This window comes from Globicephala melas, chromosome 15, assembly GCF_963455315.2.
Source record: "Globicephala melas chromosome 15, mGloMel1.2, whole genome shotgun sequence".
NCBI lineage: Eukaryota > Metazoa > Chordata > Mammalia > Artiodactyla > Delphinidae > Globicephala > Globicephala melas.
In genome coordinates, this window is record NC_083328.1 from 36,314,788 (window position 1) to 36,336,453 (window position 21,666).

Here is a 21,666-nt window from a genome sequence, read left to right on the forward strand (position 1 = left end):
AAGTTAGAAGATTTAAAAGAGGGTATTTCAATTTCTACAGGGTTAGATTTTTAAAAATCAGCTTTACTGGAGCATAATTTATGTACACTAACATTCACCATTTTTTTTTGCGGTACGCGGGCCTCTCACTGTTGTGGCCTCTCCCGTTGCGGAGCACAGGCTCCGGACGCGCAGGCTCAGCGGCCATGGCTCATGGGCCCAGCCGCTCCACGGCATGTGGGATCTTCCCGCGCCCGGGCACGAACCCGCATCCTCTGCATCGGCAGGCGGACTCTCAACCACTGCACCACCAGGGAAGCCCAACATTCACCATTTTTAACTAAACAATTTGGTGAGATTTGACAAATGTATTTATTTAATCATCACCATACTCATGCCATAAAACATTTTTGTCACCCAAAATTTCTTATGCCCCTTTGCAGTAATTCCCTACCCCAACCCCAGCCCCTGGCTACCACTGATCTGCTTTTTGTCACTGTAAGTGGTTAGATATTTAAGAAACAACTTTATTGAGGTCTAGTTGACATCCAATAACTGCACATTTAAAAAAATATATTTATTTGTTTTTAATTTGGCTGCGCTGGGTCTTAGTTGCGCCATGAGGGATCTTCGTTCCAGCATGCGGACTCTTAGTTGCAGCATACAGACTTCTTAGTTGCGACATGCATGTGGGATCTAGTTCCCTGATCAGGGATCGAATCCGGGCCCCCTGCATTGGGAGTGTGGAGTCTTACCCACTAGACCACCAGGGAAGTCCCAGCTGCAGATTTTTAAAGTGTACAATTTGATAAGTTTTGACATAAGTATACACCCATGAAACCATCACTACAATTAAGATAATGACAATATCCATCACTTCCACATTTACCTTTCAATTATCTGAGTCGTCTGGATGTCCAGCCTTGTCTGAAGATTCTCTGCGAATTGCTCTTCAGGCTTCTACTCAGGTGAGCATCCCTGGGTTAGGGTGGGTTTGGGGGAGCCCCAGCTGTGGGCTAGACTTATGATGTGGTGGAGTTAGCAGGTGAAAGGACCCAGAGCACCTCTAGGGGGCAGTGTTTCCTAAGGCCATTTTATTGCCTATTCATTTCCAGATACTTGACAAAATACTGTTACATAAACTAGAACTTGTTAACTGTGCTGTTCAAACTCTCCATATCTTTACTGAATTTTTAAAAAAATTGTCTACTTGATTTGTAAAATTCCAAGGAAGGTGTAAGAAAGCCTCCACAATGATTTTGTGAGTTTTCAACAGTTTAGTTGTGTGTGCTGATGTTCTATTTTTTTTTTTTTTTTTTGCAGTACGCAGGCCTCTCACTGTTGTGGCCTCTCCCGTTGCGGAGCACAGGCTCCGGACGCGCAGGCTCAGCGGCCATGGCTCACGGTACCAACCACTCCGCGGCATGTGGGATTTTCCCGGACCGGGGCACAAACCCGTGTCCCCTGCATCAGCAGGCGGATTCTCAACCACTGCGCCACCAGGGAAGCTTTGATGTTCTATTTTTTGAGCATTATATGTTCTACACAGATTATACCTTTAATTAGTTTAAAAAAATTGGACTCTTTCCCCATTTACTATCTTTTGCTTTAGGTTCTATTTTTCTAGTATTAATACTGCCACCCCACCCTCTTGTGTCTTTATTTTTCTATTTCTTTACTCTCAGCCTTCTGGGTTATTTGTCTTAGCTGTGTCCCTGTAAACCACATTTACCTGGATTTAGTGTGTCTTCTTATTATGAGAATCCTTGCTCTTTAACAGGGGAATTTAACTCATTTATATTTATAATGATCACCCACATGCTTGGTCTTAGTCTGTGTTCTGATTAATACACTGATCCACTATTTCCTTTTTAAATTCTTTCCTGCTTGGGCTGATCAAGTTTTCTTGGTTCTTTCACCCCACCTCTAGTTTTCCCCTTTATTTTATGTTAATAGTTATCATTAACTATTAATAAAAATTTTTAAATCTACATTTTATCAAGAATTAAACATCTCTCTCATGTCCCACTCTCTGAATCAGACAAGATCTTTGGCACATTTTATTTCCTCTGACTCACCAGGTGGTTTGCTGAAATAGTCTACAGAATTTGATTTCCAGATAATTAATTTTTTTTTTTTTTTTTTGGCTGCCCTGGTGGCTTCTCTTGTTGCAGAGCACAGGCTCTAGGTGCGTGGGCTTCAGTAGTTGTAGCACACAAGCTCAGTAGTTGCGGCACACAGGCCCTAGAGCATATGAGCTTCAGTAGTTGTGGCAGAGTGCGGGCTCAGTAGTTGTGGTGCAGGGGCTTAGTTGCTCCACGGCATGTGGGATCTTCCTGAACCAGGGATCGAGCCCATGTCCCCTGCATTGGCAGGTGGATTCTTAACCACTGCGCCACCAGGAAAGTCCAAGATAATTAATTTTCTTCTTTAAACATATGTCTTTCCTGGGGACTTCCTTGGTGGTCCAGTGGTTAAGACTGTGTGCTTCCAATGCAGGAGGTGCAGTTTCAATCCCCAGTCAGGGAACTAAGGTACCAGATGCCGTGTGGCAAAAAAAAAAGTATATATATATATGTCTGTTCTATTTTAGAAATCCTTTCCAAACAATTGCATTTACTCCACAACCACCTTCAAACCATCATTTAGATAATTAATCTGTTTTGCTCATTTTGCATCACTGTCTCTCTTTTTTTAAAAAAATAAATTTATTTATTTATTTGGCTGTGATATGTGGGATCTTTCATTGCAGCGTGCAGGTGCGTGGGCTTCTGTAGTTGCAGCACACAGACTCTAGAGTGTGGGGGCTCAGTAGTTGTGGTGCGTGGGCTTAGTTGCCCCACAGCATGTGGGATCTTAGCTCCCTGACCAGGGATCAAACCTGTGTCCCTTGCATGGGAAGGCAGATTCTTAACCACTGGACCACCAGGGAAGCCCCTACATCACTGCCTCTTATGGGTTTACCTTCTCTCATTTTGAGTCCTTGAATCTTATCAGTTTGTCATTGACTGGAACTAAAAGCTTGGGTTTGGAAAGTAATCTCTGTCCTTTCACTTACCTGCTGTGTGACCAGGCAAATTTCTTAACCTCTCTGTGCCTTAGTTACCTCATTTAATAGAGGGAATAATAATAGAATCCACCTCCCAGAGTTGTGAAGAGACAATGGAATAAGGCAATGAATGAATGGGTGTAGAATTGAAGGATGTGGGTTTCCTCCCTCCAATCTCTCAAGAAGTTCTCACCACTAATCCTTTCACTTCCTGTGCACACAGTCTTTTTCTTTCTCTGTGGTCTGCTTCTCCCTCTCTGTTGACACTCTTCCCTTAGCCTGGAAAGTGGTTCAAGTCTCTCCCATGTTAGAAAACTTTCGGGACTTCCCTGGTGGTCCAGTGGCTAAGACTCCACGCTCCCAATGCAGCGGGCTCTGGGTTCAATCCCTGGTCAGGGAACTAGCTCCCACATGCTGCAACTAAGAGTTCGCATGCCACAGCTAAGACCCGGCGCAGCCAAATAAATACATAAATAAAAATATTTTAAAAAATATATTTAAAAAAATAAAAAACTTTTGCCATTGCTCTGTGTTCCTCTCTTGTCCCTTGACTCTTTTCTTTCATGTCTAATCTTCTAGAAACAGTGAAACAAGCCATGTCTACACCCCCTCACTTACTACCAACCTGCTGGCATATGTCTTCCTACCAGCCCCTCCACTCAACGTGCCCTCAGTAAAGGTCACTGGTGAACACCATGCCTTCAGTTTCGTGCAGCAACATGGCAGGGTGGAGGCACAGGTTGACCCTGAGGAGTGCTGTCCAGTAGGGGTATTGACAAACTGGGGGACAAATGTTTGGTTTGCAGTAGATAGCTCAAAAATGTGTCCCCTGAATGGCTGTGTGATGTGAATGAGCATGAGATGGGGGCTGGGGAGGCTTCCTGGAGGAGGAGGCACCTCAGCTGAGTCTGCATGGGGTGGGATGGAAAAGCATTCCAAGCAAAGGAAAGAACATGGGGAAAGTCCAGGTGGTGTGAGGCTGTAGAGAGTTCTGGAAGCCCCAAGTGGAGGTACATGTGGGCCTGTGCAGTATGTGGGGGGATCAGGGAGGGACTCTCAGCTGCGCCTGCCCAGCCCTGCTCTGTTCCTGTAGCCCAAGCCCCTGTTGACTTCTCCCCTGTAGCTGTTCCCTCAACTTCCATACACTGTGCCTCAGTTTCCTTCTACTTCTCTGGCTGTCTCACTTAGACTCCCCTTAAGGTCTCCCTCCTCCCCAACTCTAGGTTGGGGTTCCCTGCCTCTGGATTTTTCCACCTGTCCTAGGTGCGCTCACCAACCCCCTTCCAGCTTCACACCCCACTTCCAGCTACGCTCTGGGTACCTTCTCAAGTGGCCCCAGCACCATCTGTCCAGAACCCCATCCTCACCTTTCCCTCCACATCTCTCCTTCCCTGGGACATTCTCCCATCCCCCATTTTCCCCCAGCAAACAGTTTCTCCACCCATTCTGGCTCCCAACCTCCAGGCAGGGCATCATTTGAGCTTCCTCCTCCTCCCACTTCTCCCACAACCAGTCCTGAGACTGTTTCCCACTTGGGCCTCCTGCTCCTTCCCCCTCCCCTTGTCTCATCCCATCAACCCCACCTTGGCTTAGCCCCCATGCCAGTGTTTCCAAACTGGGTTCCCAAGCACTCCCTCTGTGATTCTGTGTAAAAAGGTTCATGAGTCCCAAAAGGTTTGCAGATTTCACAATCCCTCCCTGTTAGGATGGAAGTTCCTCCTCATGTCTAACTTAAGTCACTCCCCCAAACTGCTCCAAGATACTGATTTGGAGACAAAGGGGGTTGTGAGAACTGAGTCTTGAGAATGGACCACAGCTGCTGGAGCAGGACCATCCCCTTCCCCTACCCCAGGCCACAGGCTGGAGATCCTCTGTCTGCTCCTGGGTTGTTTGACCTGTGAGACATGGCAGGCTATTCCCTGTTCATCCCTGGCCTGTGCCTGTGCTGGGGACCTTTTCTTCTTTGGGTCTTTCCTGGGAGCTGGCTCTGAGCTGTTGTGATTTTCCCCCAGCCCTAAAACGTAGGTTTACTATTCTCATTACCCAGATGAGAAAGGCAGGCATCTGGGTGCTGCTTCATGCCCAGGTGAATAGCAGAGCTTCAGTGTGCCCCACAGTGGTCCTGCCTGGACTCCCCCAGCAAGTGGCAGCAGGACATGGGCCCAGCACCTGTGGGTTTAGTTGAGGTTTCCAGCTAGCTTAAGCAGAGACAGAGCACAGAGAGGAAGCTGGGAAGTCTCAGGATGAGGCCTGACACCAAGTCTCCAGACAGTGGTACAGAGACCTTGCTCACATGGGGGCCTGGGGACCTCCTCCCTGTGACCACTCTGTCCAGGCTCTGGAGGAGGGACTCATCTGACCAGGGTGGGTCAGGTATCCACTCGTGGCCCAATGGTCAAACAATTTTATTATTTCTTCATTATTTTAAAAGTTGAGATATAATTCACATACCGTAAAATTCACCCTTTTAGGAAGCACAATTCAGTGATTTTAGTACACTGCACAGTGATTTAGCCTGTACACTGCACAAGGCTGTGCAGTCATCACCACTATCTAATTCCAGAAGGTTCTCATCATCCCCAAAAGGAACCCCACACCCATTAGCAGTCACTACCCATTCCCCCTCCCTCCAGCCCCAGGAGCCACTAATCTACTTCTTGTCTTTATGGATTTGCCTGTTTTGGACTTTTTTTTTTTTGGTACGCGGGCCTCTCACTGTTGTGGCCTCTCCCGTTGCGGAGCACAGTCTCCGGACGCGCAGGCTCAGCGGCCATAGCTCACGGGCCCAGCAGCTCCGCGGCATGTGGGATCTTCCCGGACCGGCGCACGAACCCGTGTCCCCTGCATCGGCAGGCGGACTCTCAACCACTGCGCCACCAGTGAAGCCCCTGTTTTGGACATTTTTAAATAAAGGGAATCATATAATATGTGGTCCTTTTTGTCTAGCTTCTAGCATGTTTTCAGGGTTCATCCATGTTGTTCGGCTTGGATTCTTCCCACCACCTGCGTTAGTTTCGTAATTAAATCCTGCGCACACAGAGAAACAAAATCTCCCTTGGCAGAGTCACAGCACAGAGTACATTGCGCCGTGAACAGAAAGAGCGGGCAAACTGCGGCCGGAGCGGGAGGACGTGGGCTTCCTGGCTCGCAGAGCGCAGCCTATGCCCAGCGGCCGGCGGGAGGCCGGGAGGCTGAACTTCACCGCCCAGGTGAGGCCCAACTTGGGCGTCACCACCGTGACAGCGAGAGCTAGCCGCCACTCCTCGCCGGCGCCCTGGTAACTCCATGAGAGGAGGCGATGCGCATTTATTGAGTGCCTACTATGTGCCAGGCGTTCTGGAAACCGCGGTGGCGGAGAGGGACAGAGGCGCTGGGAGTGGATGAGCGCGCGTAACGGGCGCTCGGAGGTCCCGGCTGGTGTTTTCAGTGTTGTGACTGCTCGGGCGCTGAGTGAGGTCTGGGAGGGGCGCACGCGACGGGGAGGGGGAAGAGCGCAGACCTAGACCGGCGCTCCCTGGGGAGCAGAGCCCAAGGCCCGGCCCACTGCTTGTGCGAAGGGAGGAGCTCCAGTCGCCCCGCCCATCTAGCCCCGCCCCACAGGCCCCCAAGCTGCAGAGCGAAGGGCGGAGCCTTGGGGCGACCCGCCCTGGCGCTCGCCCCTCGCCGCGCCCAACAGGGCGGAGCAGGGGGCGGTGCCTAAGGGAGCCCCGCCCCGCGCCGCGCCGGGAGGAGGAGGCGCCGGCGGCCGGCCCGCACTGCAGCGCCAGCGCGCGAGCGGACGGCTGTGGACTCAGAACCGGGCCAGAGTGCCGAGCGGGCGTCGCGCAGGCAGACAGGCCGCGGCCGCGCCGCCGCCAGATCCCCCTCCCGCGCCCAGCCATGCCGTGCGCGGGCCCACCCTGAGCCGAGGCCTCCGAGGCCGGGCGGGCTCGGGGCCTCGGGACCGGGCCGGGGCCATGCTTGCACTGCCCTGACGATGCCGCCCGCCGCGCCCGCCCGCCTGGCGCTCGCCTTGGGCCTGGGCCTGTGGCTCGGGGCGCTGGCGGGGGTCCCCGGGCGCGGCTGCGGACCGTGCGCGCCCCCCTGCCTCTGCGGCCCGGCGCCCGGCGCCGCCTGCCGCGTCAACTGCTCCGGCCGCGGACTGCGGACGCTCGGGCCCGCGCTGCGCATCCCCGCGGACGCCACAGCGCTGTGAGTAACCCGCCGCCCGCAACGCGGGCCGGGCGGTTGCCATGGCGCCCGGCGGGCGCAAGGACTGGCGGCTGCCGGGGCCCGGCGGGGCGCGGGGCGCCTGCACCCTTCGGGGAGAGGCCGGCCGGGCAGGCCGCCGGCCTGGCGGGCCTCACAGGGCGTGGGCGCGTCCCCGGCCTCTAGAAGGGGAAACGGAGTGCGGGCCAGGCCTCTCCCAGGGCGAGGCTCCAGCGCAGTGAGGTCGGCCCGACTAAATAAGGAAAACCTGGGACCGGGGCCGGCTCTCAGCCCGCCTGGCCTCAGCCAGAGGGAAATAGGAAAATACCGGATTCTGTGCAGGCAGAGACATCGCACAACCCGGTGGGGCTCCGCTAACGCCAGCTGACTGGGGGCCTGTAGCATCGTGCGGAGGCGGGGCGGGAAGGTCTCTGAAAAACACTTAAACTCTAATTAGAGCTTAATAGGATGCAGCTTGGCCTGGGGGCATACCCAGCACTTGGGAGCCCAGGAGTAGGAAGCTAGGAGGTGGAGAGCTCTATCTGGGATGACAGGGAAGGCTCTCCGGAGGGGGTGGACAAGAATTTGATGGATGTGTAAGAATTGGCCTGTTATTTGAGGGGTAGGAAGGTGGGTTTAGGGGAAGGGAGGAGAGAACCATGTGTGCAAAGGACTGGAGGCTGGACTTGGTCGAACGTGGGTGTAGGGGTACACCTCCAGTGTGGCAGCTGTGGGGGGAAGGGGTAGTGTGAGGGAGTGGGAGCAGGATGGGTGGTGGGCTGGCGTCATGAAGGGCCTCATTTGTGCAGTTTATCGTTCTGATGTTATCCTGGGAACAGTAGGGGGGTAGCATGCCCATGAAGGGGTTTAAAACGCTGAAAAGCAATTGTCAGGTTTGCATTTTGGCAGAAATAATAACAGGCAGTCTTTATGGAGAGCTTGCCTCCAGCCCGGGCCTGTGCCAAGCTCTGGTTGTGAACTGTCACACATAACGCTCATCCTAACCCTCTGAGGTGAGGTACAGTGAAGATGCCCATTTTACAGATGAGAAAACAGCCCAGAGGTGATGGTGATGTGATTTGTCCAAGCACAAGTAGCAAGTAACAGCCAGTACATGGCAGAGGCAGGGTTTGACTGTGAGGAGCTGAGGGTTGGATTGAAAGGGATTCAGGGGACTGAGATTTTCAGATGGTTGTCCCCAGAGATGGGGACAGGCTCAGGGCCTGCTTATCCACATCCCTCCGGCCCCGTTTGGGTACTTGCAGACACCTAAGCCAGGACTCCATCACTCCCTGGCTGCATGCTGGAATCCCTTGGTGGGGGTTTAACATCCCCAGGCTTATTAAACCTGGGATTTGGTTTTGTAATGTTCCCTGGGTGACTCCAGTGTGTGGCCACCTTTTATGAGGAGGACCCTCATGGTCAGTGTTCAGACGAGTTTGGATGTTGGTGGGTGGGGCAGGGGTGGGTGCTTTTCCTGGATGGGTCCTCCTTGGGGCTTTGCTGGGGGTTGGGGCTGGGGGCTGGGGGCAACCAGGTTCTCCAGGGGCAGCGGCTGGGAGCCATGGGGCCACGCTGTCATCTTGCTCCCTGCCAGCTTAAGTGTTTGCCATCACGGCTGTCTCTGTGGAGGTGGGCTTCTGGCCTGGAGCCAGTGCCCACACAGTCGTTTTGGATCCACGCCACTCCTTGTTTCTCAGTGCTGTGAGTAAGGTTACATACATCTCTCGTGGGCTGAGAGCTGCTGGGGGGTCAGGCCCCAGCTCCTGCTGGTTATTCCCGCTTCCTCATCACCTGGCGGCGTTTTGGCGTCCAGGAGCTGTCCAGGAAATAAACGGCACTGGTAGCTTGGCCAGGGGCCCGCAGCAGGGTGCAGGCTCCCAGGCATAGCAACGGAGCCTGAGCCTGTTGCCTTGCATGTGTCCCCTTAGGCTCTGGTCTTGGGTTTTGGAGGTCCAGGGAGCTGGTGGCCTGGCCTGAGCCAGCAGGATTCCCAGGGTTGCTGACCCTGCAGCATGTGATGATGGGACTCTGGGAGGAGGGGGATGGGGAATAGAGGAGACTTCATGTTCTTGTTGACACTCTGAAGCTGCCTCTGGGAGATTTCCAGAGGACTGGGTGCAAAATGGTAAACTGGGCCCTTGGGTGCAAATGTTAAGGCCCCCTCACCCCGGTCCCTCAGGCCACCATCTGTGCTCTGTGGGCTGCCCCAGCCATTCTGCCTGTCCACCCTGCAAACCCCCTCCTCAGGGAGCAGGAGGTGGGTGAGGCTTCTCTTCTCCAAGGGAGCAGGGCTGAGCTCAGAGATGCCAGGGAGCCTCCCGGGTGAGGGTGTGCGTGTCCAGGGGCCCCAGTACCCCTGCCTCCTGGTTGTCACCAGCAGCCTCCTCTAGCAGGCTCAGGCCTGGCGTCTCTGTCATCAGTGTCTCGCAGCCACGCCTCCATTTGAGACTCCTTGGCCAGCCTGAGGTGTGGCAGGACAGCTGTGTCCAGACTTGGGTGGGAGGACAGGGGCTGGCTGGTGGGGGATTCGGGGCCCCTGGGCCTCAGCATGCAGGATAGCCCAGGAGTCTGAGACCGCAGCCTTTCTTGGGTTAAGTGATGCTGCTGGGAGATGACAGCCTGAAAAAGATGACGTTACTCAGTAAAATGTTGTTGCTCTCCTATTTTTAAAGCTTTTATCCTGGAGAGTTTGAACATACACAAAAGTGGGAGGAATAGTGTGATGAACCTCATGGACCCACTGCCCTGTGGCCTGGCCTACCCCTCCACACCTCCACCCCACCCCAACCCATTTTGGAAGCAAATTCCAGCCATCCTACTTTTGATCTGTAAGCATTTTGGAATGTATGATGACACCTCGATCACACCTAAAACAGTGCATAATACCCTGATCACTTTGCATGTCCAGTGTGTTCAAATTTGTGGTTGTCTCAGTTTTTTTAGTAGATTGAATTAGGACCCAAATAAGGTCCACGCAGTGGCAGTGCGGTTAGTTGATGTCCTTTAAATCTCTGTGGATGTGTAGGCTTTCCTTCCATCTGTTTCCTCTTGTGCGATTTATTGAAGAAACCGGCTCCGATGGCACCTTCTTTTGGATTGTGTCTCTGTGTGTCCCTCTGCCCTTGGTGTTCTTCCTGTACATTGATGGTCGGGTCCAGAGCTGTGTTGTATGGTGAACCACATTTCAAGTGCTCGAGCCACAGAGCCAGCGGGCTACCATGTTGGACGGGACGGCATAGAGAGTTCTAGATGTGACAGCACTGCTCCAGGTGCTGTCAGTCATTTTCAGGTGTGGTTGCTTTTGGCTGACAGCTTTTCAGGTGATGTGAGCTGCTAATTTTGGCCAGGGGCCCAAAGTGGGCCTCGTACTGTCTTGTGAATGTTTGGGTCTAGGACTAGGCTCAGAGCAGGGACTCAATAGGCGCTTGGTTTGCTGATTAAAATATTGGGGCCTTAGGGTCTTCCATTGGCTGGGGGCACCCAGGGCCTCGCCCTTCCTCACCTGTGCCCCTAAATAATAGGGGAATCTCTGGGCGACTCAGCCCCCGGGGCCTGCACAGGACATGGGTGTGAGGGAAGATGGACATCAGGGAGTAGACCCCTGGGCTTGGCGTGGGCCTGGCGTGTGTGTAACGTGTTAGATTGCAGGTGTCATGCACGTGGCTGCCTTGAGGGCTGGCGGGGCAGCGGAGGGCCCTGTCTCTGGGCCCTCACCAGAGGGAGGGCCTGGCTGCTGTGTTCCTGGCCCTGTGCCAGGGGTCTTCAAGGCCCACGTCTCTGAGGCTTTTATGACAGCAGAGCTAGTGTTAAACCAAAAGACAGATGATAAGGAGGAGGCCGTTTTGGAGGGGCTCCCTGGAAGGATCCCCAGTGTAGGTGACATTGAAGCCAAGACTCAGTGCTCACGCAGGAGTCATGCAGGGGCTGGGAGAGAGCGTCCCAGATAGAGGGGACAGCCTGGTAGAGTCTCAGAGGTGCCAGGTGATGGAGGGGCGGGAGGTGGGGCCTCTATCGAGAGAGCAGGGGGGCAGCATTGAGGGACCCAGGAGAGAAGCGTCATGATTGGCATCTTCTAGAAAGAACACTAGCTGGGGCGTGGAGACAGTGGGTTTCAGGAGGCCCTGGGTGTCCTGCGTACTCAGCTGGTCTCACCCTCACATTACCTGAGCTGCATATGATAGCTGGCACTTGGAAATGCAGACTAAGTGCACATGTAACATTAGTTTTGTGGTAAGACACAGACTGCAGATTTGTCTGAACTGTGGACAAGAGGGCACATACTGCCTTCTGTAAGGTCCCCTGGCAGGTCAGGCAGGTGAATGGGAAGGCTTCAGCTTCATCTGTGACACCTGGGGACACGAAGGGACCAACACCAGAGCATTTCCAGTGCCAGTAACCCTCAGGAGCCAGGCAGTAGCTGGGAGCAGTGAGGACAGCCACCATCCAGGAGGGTGAACACACCTGCAAAACGACTGCAGGGTGGGGAAAACATGCAAACCATCTATCTGATGAAGGACTTGTAGCTAGAATACATAAAAACCTTTATGACTCAATGCTAAAAAAATGGGCAAAGGATCTGAACAGATCAATCTCCAAAGGAGATACACAAATGACCAATAAGCACATGAAGAGATGCTCAGTGTCTAGCTTTCAGGGAAACGCAAATCAAAATTACAGTGAGATACCATTTCATACCCACTGGGATGGCTGTCACCAAAAGACAGACATTAAGGAGTGTTGGTGAGAACGTGGGGAAATTGGAATCCTCGTGCACGGCTGGTGGGGATGTAGGATGGGGCAGCATTTTGGAAAACAGTATGGCAGCTCCTCAGAAGATTAAGCTAAGCATAGAGTTAGCATAGGGCCCAGCCATTCTCCTCTCAGGTGTATGTACACCCAAGAGACACGAAACCTACGTCCACACAAAAACTTGTACACAAGTGCCCGTAGCAGCATTATTCATAGTACCTGTAAGGTGAAAACAACTCAAGTGTCTATCAAGAGATGAATAGATACACAGAATGTGGTCTGTTCATGAAATATTATTCAGCCATGAAAAAGAATGAAGTACTGATACATGCTACAGGGTGGATGAGCCTTGAAAACATGTTCAGTGAAGGAAGCCAGACACAAAAAGCCACATGTTGCATGATTGCACTGATAAAAAATGTCCAGAACAGGCCAATCCATGTAGGCACAAGCAGACTAGTGTCTACAGCTGGGATGGGGGATGGGGGTGGGGGATGGTGGCCAAGCATTGTGGGGTTTCTGTTTTGGGGGATGAAAATGTTCTGGAATTAGATGGTGGTGGTGGTTGCACAACCTTGAAAATATACTAAAAACCACTGAATTGTAAACTTTAGAAGGGTGAGCTTTATAGTATGTGAATTATAAAACAAATCTCTGAAGAAAATATCCCAGGGGTGCACCCCACTTCTGCAGCCGCCTTGTCTTCTCCACGGTTGCCATGAGTGGGGACTCTCTGCTGAGCCCTTTTCTTGTGATGTGTTGCCCCAATGCAGTTGGGTTAGAACCACACTTGGTTCCATTTTACAGACCAGGAAACTGAGGCTCCCAGAGGTTGAGTCACTTCCTAGGGTCACGTGGCTGGTAGGTTGTGGCAGAGAGGTGATTTCATCAGCACGCTCTGGGACATATCCCTGGAACTGCATTCGGGGGCCTGGGGTACAGCACCAGTGACCTGCTTCGTCAGCAGACAGAGGTGGCGGTGGGGGCATCCCTGAGTGGGGCTGGGTTATATTTGAATGGGACCAGGTGGGCTCTGGACTCAGGCCCCAGCTGCTTGCCTGGGCCTGCCCTCCCCAGCCCTTCCCACCAGCTCCCTCCTTGAAATTCCCTTGGCTGTCCCTGCTCTGGTCCTCCCCACTGACTTTCTATTTGGTTCCAGGAGGGAGGCAAGGAACACAGGAGTAGGGGACTTAGGCTCTGGGTCAGACCTGGTTCACATCCCAGCTCCTCCGCTTCCTGTATGACCTTGGCTGAGTCACTCGGCCTCTCTGAGTTTCAGTTGCCTCACCTGCAAAATGGGTACCATGAGTGGATGAACCTTATGTGGTTGTGGGGCGTCAGAGGTGAGGGTGTATGGTGCACCCACGGGACTCAGTTGATGGTGGCCACGATAATCATAACTGTTGTCAGAGTGGCCCCCCTGTCCCTTCTCTGTGTTCTCAGAGCCCATTACCTTATACCCAAGCATTGGCAGGAGTTGGGCCCCTAGGACCTGCCCTGCCACAGAGCAGACAAAAAGCCTGAGGAGAGGTGCCCCTGAGCTGGTGCACATGTGCCCGTGACTGTGTTGCTCAGACCAAATGCTGCAGCAGATGGGAAACGCACAGATTAGCCTTGGGCAGGCAGGCTCCTACACACCCCTTGGCACCCAGTCCAGGAGGCCCCATGTTCAGAAGCCTTCCTGCCTCCTCTGGTCTGGCCTCAGAGGTGACTTCAATGCAAAGCCAGGTGGCTGTTGGGATGTATCATGCCTCGCATGTTTCTCTTGTGTTTTTATCTGTTTTATGCATTTGTGTGTTCGATGCCTTCATGTATGGATGTGTAACATGGTGAAGTTATGAGGCATAAACCGCACTGTGAGCTCTTGTGTACACCTTGTTCTGTGCCCTGAGCTGATGAGGCACCATTGGAATCTGCGCACACTCGAGCTGCTCAGTGCTCCCCGTGGCTGCCCCGCTCACTGCAGCCCTCGAGTTGTCCCTTGAGGAGCTGACTGGTGCAGGCGCTTTCGGGTCAGGTGTGCCCAGCGTGCGCAGACTCGGTCTCCCTTTCCCAGATCTCTCCCTTTCCCAGATCTCTGCGCAGACTCGGTCTCCCTTTCCCAGATTTCCCAGTCCTGTGGCTTCTGCCTCAGAGGTTAGGTTCGGGCTCCTCTCCGGCTGCTCTGCCATCTTGTGACAGCTGGCCGGGTGGCGGTGCCGCCACCTTCGCCCCCCACCTGGGGGGCCTGTGCCATGTAGGTGGGTGTGTGGGGACCCTGGCTCCCGAGGGGGACCCCGGCTGGGGTTTGGTTTCAAGTGAGGAAGCCATTTTGGATGAGACACACATTTTCCTTTCCGGAACACTCTGCGGTGGCCAGCGCCACAACGGGAACCCAGCCGGGCCCAGCCCACCGAGTGCTGGAATGAAAACACCCTGCTCCAGCCGCGCTGTCTGGGGTGGCGGCCGCCGCCTGGGATGGGTGCGCTGGGGCTCACCCTCCGTGCTGGCCGGCCAGGCCACGTGCCTGCAGTCTCGCTGTCGGGCAACCGCAGCTGGAAAATGCGGCTCACGTCCTTTCTTCCCGGAACACCTCGTTCTTTATGGCTTGGCAGCTGTCTCTGCCGAAGGGCCCAGTGGTACCCAGTCGCCCATGCCAGGGAGGGGGCTACGTTTGGGGACCACAGTGGGCAGGGCTCTTTCTCCCTCTGAGGTGCCCATGGGCCCAGGCCTGGCAAAGTGTGTCCCCAGTTCTAGCAGGCCTGGAGTCCACTCTTGGATCCTATGGGGCTGCCCTGGAAAGGGCTCTGTCCTGAGGTGGGGCAGAAGCCAGCCTTGCCTTTTGGCTGAGGCGAGGAATGAGGGCCAGTGCTCTGGGCAAGGCTAAAAGCACCCGGGGCCTCCAGATCCTGCACCTCTAAACTGAGCCCTATAGCCCAGTGGCCGTGCCCAGCGGCTGACCGGGTGACGGGATTGCTGGCCACGCTGGATGATGCTTCTGCCCCTGGAATTCTGGAGGCCATGTGCCGGCTCCCAGGCCAGGATGGGGAGAGCCCCAGCTACCTTTGTCCCTCACTGTTCGGACTCTTGGGAGCGACCACAGGGTGAGGAGGGCAGCCTCCTGGAGCCTCAGCGTTTCCATCTGTAGAAGGGGTCGGCGCAGCCCCTGCCCTGGCTGACTGTGACGGGCCAGAGTGCAGAGGGACATCCCAGCTGAAGGCAGCACATGGGCGCCAGTGTCCATGGGTACTGGTCCTTTTCCTCCCCTTGCCCTGAAGAGTGGCCCCAAATCCCCAGCTGCAGGTGGAGGGGCAAGCTGGGCCCTCTCCTGGGAGGGTCCCCTCTTAGCCCTTCGCCACCCCCTGCCCCCAGTCTTATTAATGCCCTGACGGTGGCTGCCTCTTTGTAGGCTGATCTGGGAAGGCCCCTCTTCGGGGCTCCCTTCCTTGTCCTGGCCTGTAGTTCCAGGGGTTTCCTGGGCAGGGGATGTCACCACACCAGACGCCTGTGTCTCATCCTGGTGATGGTTCAGTCGTGGGTTGGCCACGCCCGGTGAGGGAGCCCATAACATGCTCAGGGAAACACAGGCCACCTCCTATTCCGACGCCCTGGGACAAGGCGCCAGGGGGCTCTCGCAGGCCTTTCCCTGTCTTTGAGGTCCAGACCCCCCTTCTGGGCCCTAGTTTGGCGCCAGATGGGGGTGGGTGGCTCGGGCTGGCCCCTCCATGCCCTTGCGCCAAGAGCCTGCCCCCTGCCCACCCCTGCAGCTCACCCTCTCCGCATGTTTTTCTTCAGATCGGCTCTCTCTCCAAAACTTGAATTCATTAATTTAAACATCATCATTTCCGCCCCTGGAAGCCAGCCTCTCTCACCATAAATAGAAGGGAATGAAGACAGAGTGAGGTTACTAGACTCAAACTGACCCACCCCGTCCCACTGCCAAAAGGAGCCGTTACCGCGGCGTCGAGTGGGGGCACTGGGAGCCGAGCATGTGGGTGGGGTCTGGACCAGCCTGTGGGGTCCCAGGGCACCGGGACCAGCCTGTGGCCTCTCATCCCTTCTGCCTCAACCTGGCTCCTGAGGGGATGTGTTGGGGGTCCCCCGTGGCTGGGCTGAGGGAAGCCTGTTTCCCTGGAGCCCTGGGGCCTCCATGGAGAGGACAGGGCAGCTGAGGCTGCATTTCTGGAAGCCCAGCGAGAGCGGGAAGCAGGAGCCCTAGGCCTCGGATGGGGAGTGGGGGGCCTTCTGCCGCAGCTCTGTCCTGTCCTGCCAGAGGGAGGAGGCAGCTGCTGGCTCGGGCAGAGTGGTTACGTAACATCTGCAGGCGGCCTCTCCGGAGCCCATTCCCCCCCAAGCCCTGTTTCCAGCGTGGCGGCCAGCGCCGGGTGGGGTGCTGGGCTGGGGCCTGGTGCTCGCCTCCACTGCTGACCACATGCGTCTGGAATGTGCAGATGTTTCCTTTGGGGCTCCGGCTGGCCCCCAGACCCCGCCTGGCATCTGGACTGGGGAGCAGGCACCCTGGCCACTCCCCCGCCTTGACAGAGAAGGAGACTGAGGCTGCTTGGGGCTGCAGGGCAGGGTCCTGGCTTATCTGCAGCCTCCGTTTCCTCAGCTCTAGGAGGCACTGCACTTGGAGCCACCCAGGGCTCAAAAACGACCTCTCCTTGGCCTCCACCTCACACACCTCTTCCCACTCGGCTTTATCTAACAGCCCCTTCCCCATCTCTCCCTGTTGGGCCCTGAGACACCCTTCCCTGCCCCTCTGCGAGAACTAGGGTGTGAGCAGGGGCTGAGCCCTGTGTGGGGAGGTCAGGGGGAGCCACCATTGTCCACAGGATTGGGGCCCCTCAGCACCTTCTGCTGGACACCTCCAGCTTGGTGGTGGAAGCAGGGGTTCTCCCCCACCCCCAGCTCCTGCTTGGAATAGGAAAGATCGGAGCCAGAAGGACACACTCCCCCGGGAGGCTGGATGTCTGATTTGGAAGGCAGGGGGAGTTGGGGCAGCCCAGTGCTGGGGGCAGACTGGGCTCTCCAGTGACAGCTGGGCACTGTGGGAAGAGGAGAAGGAAGGCCCAGGTGTGGGGGTAGAACAGGGGTCTTCACTCCTCCCCCAACACACTTAACTGTCTCGGGTCAGGAGGGGGAACAGGAGGGGACGAGCCAGGTATGAGAAAGCCCCCATCTCCATCCAGTGCTGTGGGCTAGCCTGGTCCCTGGTGCCCAGGGAGGTGACACGTGTCTTGTGCTGTTGTGGGTGTGTGCCTGTCCCCAGGTGGTGTGTGTGGTCCCCAGGTCACCCCTCCCCCTGAGCTGGCCTGACCCCTCCAGACTTGGGGTCCCTGGAAGTTGCTGGCTTGGGCCTTGGAGGGGTCTGGGAGGGTCCACATGGCCAGAGGGTGGACCCTGCTTGGCCTAGGACCTCTTGGGTGCTGGCTCTCTTCCTAGTGGGGGCTGGCTGCTGTGGTGCTTAGCCAGCCTCTGCTGCTTCTGCCAGCTCTGCTGGGCTCCTTGCGCTCCTTTAGGTGGCTCCCTGGGCTTGCTGTGTTCCCCACCGCCCCGCTTTGTAAGACAGAGAGAACCTGAGTGGGGGGCAGGGCGTCAGTGACTATGATGATGTCACGGGGGGGTGCAGTGGAAACCCGAGGGGCTGGGGGTGGGATGGGGCTGGCCCACAGCAGCCTTGGCATTCCCCCAGAACAGTGACGGCAAAAGCAGATGGAGGGACTTCCCTGGTGGCGCAGAGGTTAAGAATCTGCCTGCCAATGCAGGGGATTGGTCCGGGAAGCCCTGGTCCGGGAAGATCCCACATGCTGCAGAGCAACTAAGCCCGTGTGCCACAACTATTGAGCCTGCGCTCTAGAGCCCGTGAGCCACAACTACTGAAGGCAGCGTGCCTAGAGCCCGTGCTCCGCAACAGGAGAAGCCACCGCAGTGAGATGCCCGTGCACCGAAACAAGGAGTAACCCCCGCTCGCTGCAACTAGAGAAAGCCCGTGCACAGCAATGAAGACCCAACGCAGACAAAAATAAATAAATTAAAAAAAATAAATTTATAAAAAAAAAAGAATCCACCTGCTAATGCAGGGGACACGGGTTTGATCCCTGGTCCGGGAAGATCCCACATGCTGTGGAGCAGCTAAGCCCGTGTGCCACAACTACTGAGCCTGCGAGCCACCACTACTGAGCTCATCTGCCACAACTACTGAAGGCTGCGCGCCTAGAGCCCGTGCTCTGCAATAAGAGAAGCCACCACGATGGGAAGCCTGCGCGCTGCAACAAAGAGTAGCCCCACTCACCGCAACTAGAGAAAGCCCACGCACAGCAACGAAGACCCAACACAGCCAAAGATAAATTTATTTTTATAAAAAAGCAGATGGAGATGTGGAAAAATGGCTGTTCAGGGCCTTGAGGCCAGGTGAGGACTCCACCAGTGTCTGCCTCCAGAGGCCCTCCTCCAGTGTCCTCTCTGCACCCCCACCACACTGTTACCCGTGGCACGCCCCTTACGGATGCTCCGAGGCAGCCCTGGCCTGTGGTGATGCACCTGGCTTTTGTCCTGGTTCTGCCTTCAGGCTGCAGGAGCTTTGCCGGGCAGGGTCTTTCTCTGCACTGTGGGCCCTGACCAGACCCAGGTGAGTCCTGGGGAGAAGGGGCTCCCTGGAGCTGGGAGCATGGGGAGCACGTGGCCAGCACTCATGACGGGGTGAGGCTGTCTTCGTCAGTCGGGGGGAAAGCCTCCCGGGGGCAGCTGGGCCAGGCCAAGCTGGATAGAAGACTTAGCTGGGCCCAGGATGGCCAAGAGCCATGGGCCAGTAAGGCCAGGGATGATGGTGTCCTGCCAGGGTGGGCGTTGGCTGGGACACTGAGGTAGACCCGGCTCCCTCCTCCTGCCCTGGTTTTTCTGGCACCGCAGATGGCTCCCCGCAGCTGCCGCTAATGATGGATTTTCCAGAAAATGGGATGTGGAAAAATATTGTAGGGATTTTCCTTCTTTCCTCTTCTGCTTGAGGCCCTGGCTGGGGAGCTGTCCCTGGTGCCCCTGGTGGGTGTCTCATGCTTGCACTCACCCTTGTGTCCCACTGTCCCCCAGTCCCCGTCTCTGGATCATCTGACTGCCTAGGGCTTTTGCTTCTGGGCCCCTGCAGCTCTACTTCTCAGAGGCACGGATTCCACAGCTGTCCTCCCTTTAGCCTCAGAGGAGCCCCTGCTTGAGTCTCACTGAAATTTCTCATGGCACAGCCGTCCCCACTTGGTGCGTTGTACTTGACATTGGGTGGAGTCTGTCTGCCTTTCCCTGGTCTCCTGGCCTGCCTCAACCCACCGCGGGGATGGTGTGGATGCCCCAGCAGCCCACCTCTGGGCACACATGCTCATGTGCAGTGGTAGAGGGCCTTGGCCTGTACTGGGAGACACCATGTGTGTGTGTCTTTTTTTTTTTTTTAAAGCAGATGAGACTGTCCCAAATTGTTTATTAGGTAGGAGTTTTACAAGCATTGCTTCCGTTAGCAGTAACAGCAGTGCTGGAGAGCGTTATGCCTTCTCCAGGCTGCACTGCGAGAGCCTCACCGTGCTTTGGTGATCCGCTGGGTGTCAGGATTTCTTCTTGTAGCTTTATGGAACGGATCAGTGAGGATAAACTCAAAGAATTTGTATGTGGAATCTTCGCCAACCATTAAGAATCCAGGGCTCTGCGGCCGTGCATTGGCATCGTGCTCACTCCTCAGCAACAGACTAAAGGCTTTGAGCGAACTTCAGTGATGCGCAGGCGCCATGGGCTCCCTTAGGCCTGGGCGGCTGCAGCTGCCATGACACATGCAAATTCGGTGTCTCCTATATCCTGCTGGGCCTGGTCTCCCAGTCTGTGCGCTGGATCGGCCGGCCGGGGTTGGGCGGGGCTGCTGTGGAGGGCACGGAGCACCCCGGAGGAAGGCCGACTGCTGCCTCCCCCACTGCTCTTGGCTTGCTTGTGAGCGCCCAGCTTGGCTTACCCAGTGGCACTGCCAGATGGAAGGGGGAAGCTAGGCTCCGTTGTGAGGGGCAGAGGTGACCCTGCCAGAGGGTCCTGTCACTATGTCCCCTGGCCCCCAAGGGCGTCTCTGCTTCTGGAGTTCCTGGGACCCATGCTCTGGGCATGGGCTCCCTGTCACGCAGCCTTTGGGGGAAGGGACCTGCATGCGCGCGCACACACCCGCCAGTATTCAGATGGGAAACCCAGCTGTTCAGTGGGGTTGTCTGGGACCCCTGGCTCGGGTGAGTCGGGTGGAGCTCCAGCCTTGAGCCCACTGTCAGTGGACCGTGCCGCTTCTTGGAGTGGAGGAGGCCTTGCCTTGACCTCCCCGGTTGGTGTGGCTGCTGGCCCCCCTTGCCCAGCCCATCGCCGTCTGCTCCCCTCTGAAGCCCCCGCTCTAGGTCCTGCTGGGCATCCTGTCTGTCCCCTCCTGCACCGACTTTCTCCTGCTTGAAGAGCAGAATGAAAGTGTGGGAAATGGAGGGGCCTGCCTGCTCTCAGGAGTGGGGTTATTACCGTGCACCCCTCCAGCGCTTTCTTTAGAGTTTGAACAGTCACAGGGAGCGGGGGTACTGCATCTTGCAGCTGCGTTTCTCCTGCCTCTGTGGCTAAGCGGGGGTGTGAGCCACACCTGCTCACCAGCTCCTGTCACATCTCATGGGTGAGGGGAAAGACGTCTGTGCCTCGGGGCGTGCATGTGGCTGTGCTGGTGCCCAAAGCAGTTGAACTCTCAGGGCATGCGGCGTTACTGGGTGGCACCCACACTGCCGTTTTGCGCTTGTTGCCGGGATAGAGCCTTTGCCAAATCAGGTGTCCCCCCAGCCTGCACAGTCAGGCCACTGGTCAGAGCAGCGATGGGGCTGCAGGTCCTCTGGGCTGAAGCCTCCGTCCCCATGTGGTCCCAGCAGGAGCTGCAGCCCCAGCCCTGACCCTGTGGGACCCCTGTCCAGTCTCAGAGGTCCCGCTGCTGGGAGGACCCTGCCCCTTGCAGCTATGTAGCTCTTTTGACTGTGCCCGAGGTTCTACTCACAGCCCTTCTTGAGGAAGCCCCCGATTCAGGGGAGAACTTTGGTCTTGCCCACCTTTGCCCACCTACTGCCTGTACCCTCCTGCCTGAGGCCTTATGATTTGGAGGCTGCCTGTGGCCTGCTGCCTCCCCAGGCAGGCTACAGCCAGCATCGGCTGAGCATGTCATGTCCACATGCCGTCCACTCAGTGCCAAGTCTCCCGATGGCTGCCCCCTATGCAGAGGGAGAGACCAGGCTCCCAGGGGTTAGCTGAGTGCGTCCAGTCCCCCTTTCCTCACTCCCTTGGTGGGGGCCAGAGGGGGACAGGAGCCCCTTTGGGCCTGGCTTCCCTCGTATCACCTGCAGGCAGGTGGTACCCCTCCAGAAGTCCCCCAGGTGGCCACCTGGCTGTGTTGGAAGCCAGGATCACGTGAGCAGCCTGACTGAGAACTGGCCCCCAGCCAGTATTTGGGTATAGGTGGCCATGAGGCCCCATGTGGATAGCAGGTCCCCAGGAAGGAGCAGTGGTCAGGGGCTGGGGTGGGGGCCATTTCCTGAGCCTCATTCCAGAAGTGGTCCTGGATATTGTGAGCCAGGCAGAGGTATCATACCAGGCATCCCAGCACCACCCCTGGGCATGGTCGTGGGGTCTGGGCTGGCACTCAGGCCCCTGGCTTCCAGGAGGGACTTGTCTTCACACCAGCC

General features: G+C 56.1%; 1 protein-coding gene across 5 annotated transcripts in view; it reads left to right on the plus strand.

Annotated features, from left to right (window-relative positions):
* Positions 1 to 6,825: 6,825 nt before the first annotated feature.
* PKD1 (polycystin 1, transient receptor potential channel interacting) overlaps positions 6,826 to 21,666 on the plus strand; it is a 47,458-nt gene continuing 32,617 nt past the window's right edge. For 4 of the 5 annotated variants that reach the window (XM_030848415.2, XM_030848416.2, XM_060284221.1 and 1 more), the window contains exon 1: positions 6,826 to 7,219. In XM_030848415.2, the coding sequence (XP_030704275.2) occupies positions 7,005 to 7,219 (215 nt within the window). In that variant the 5' untranslated portion in view covers positions 6,826 to 7,004. The remainder of the gene's footprint in view (positions 7,220 to 21,666) is intronic. The other variant, XM_030848421.3, reaches the window with a different exon arrangement.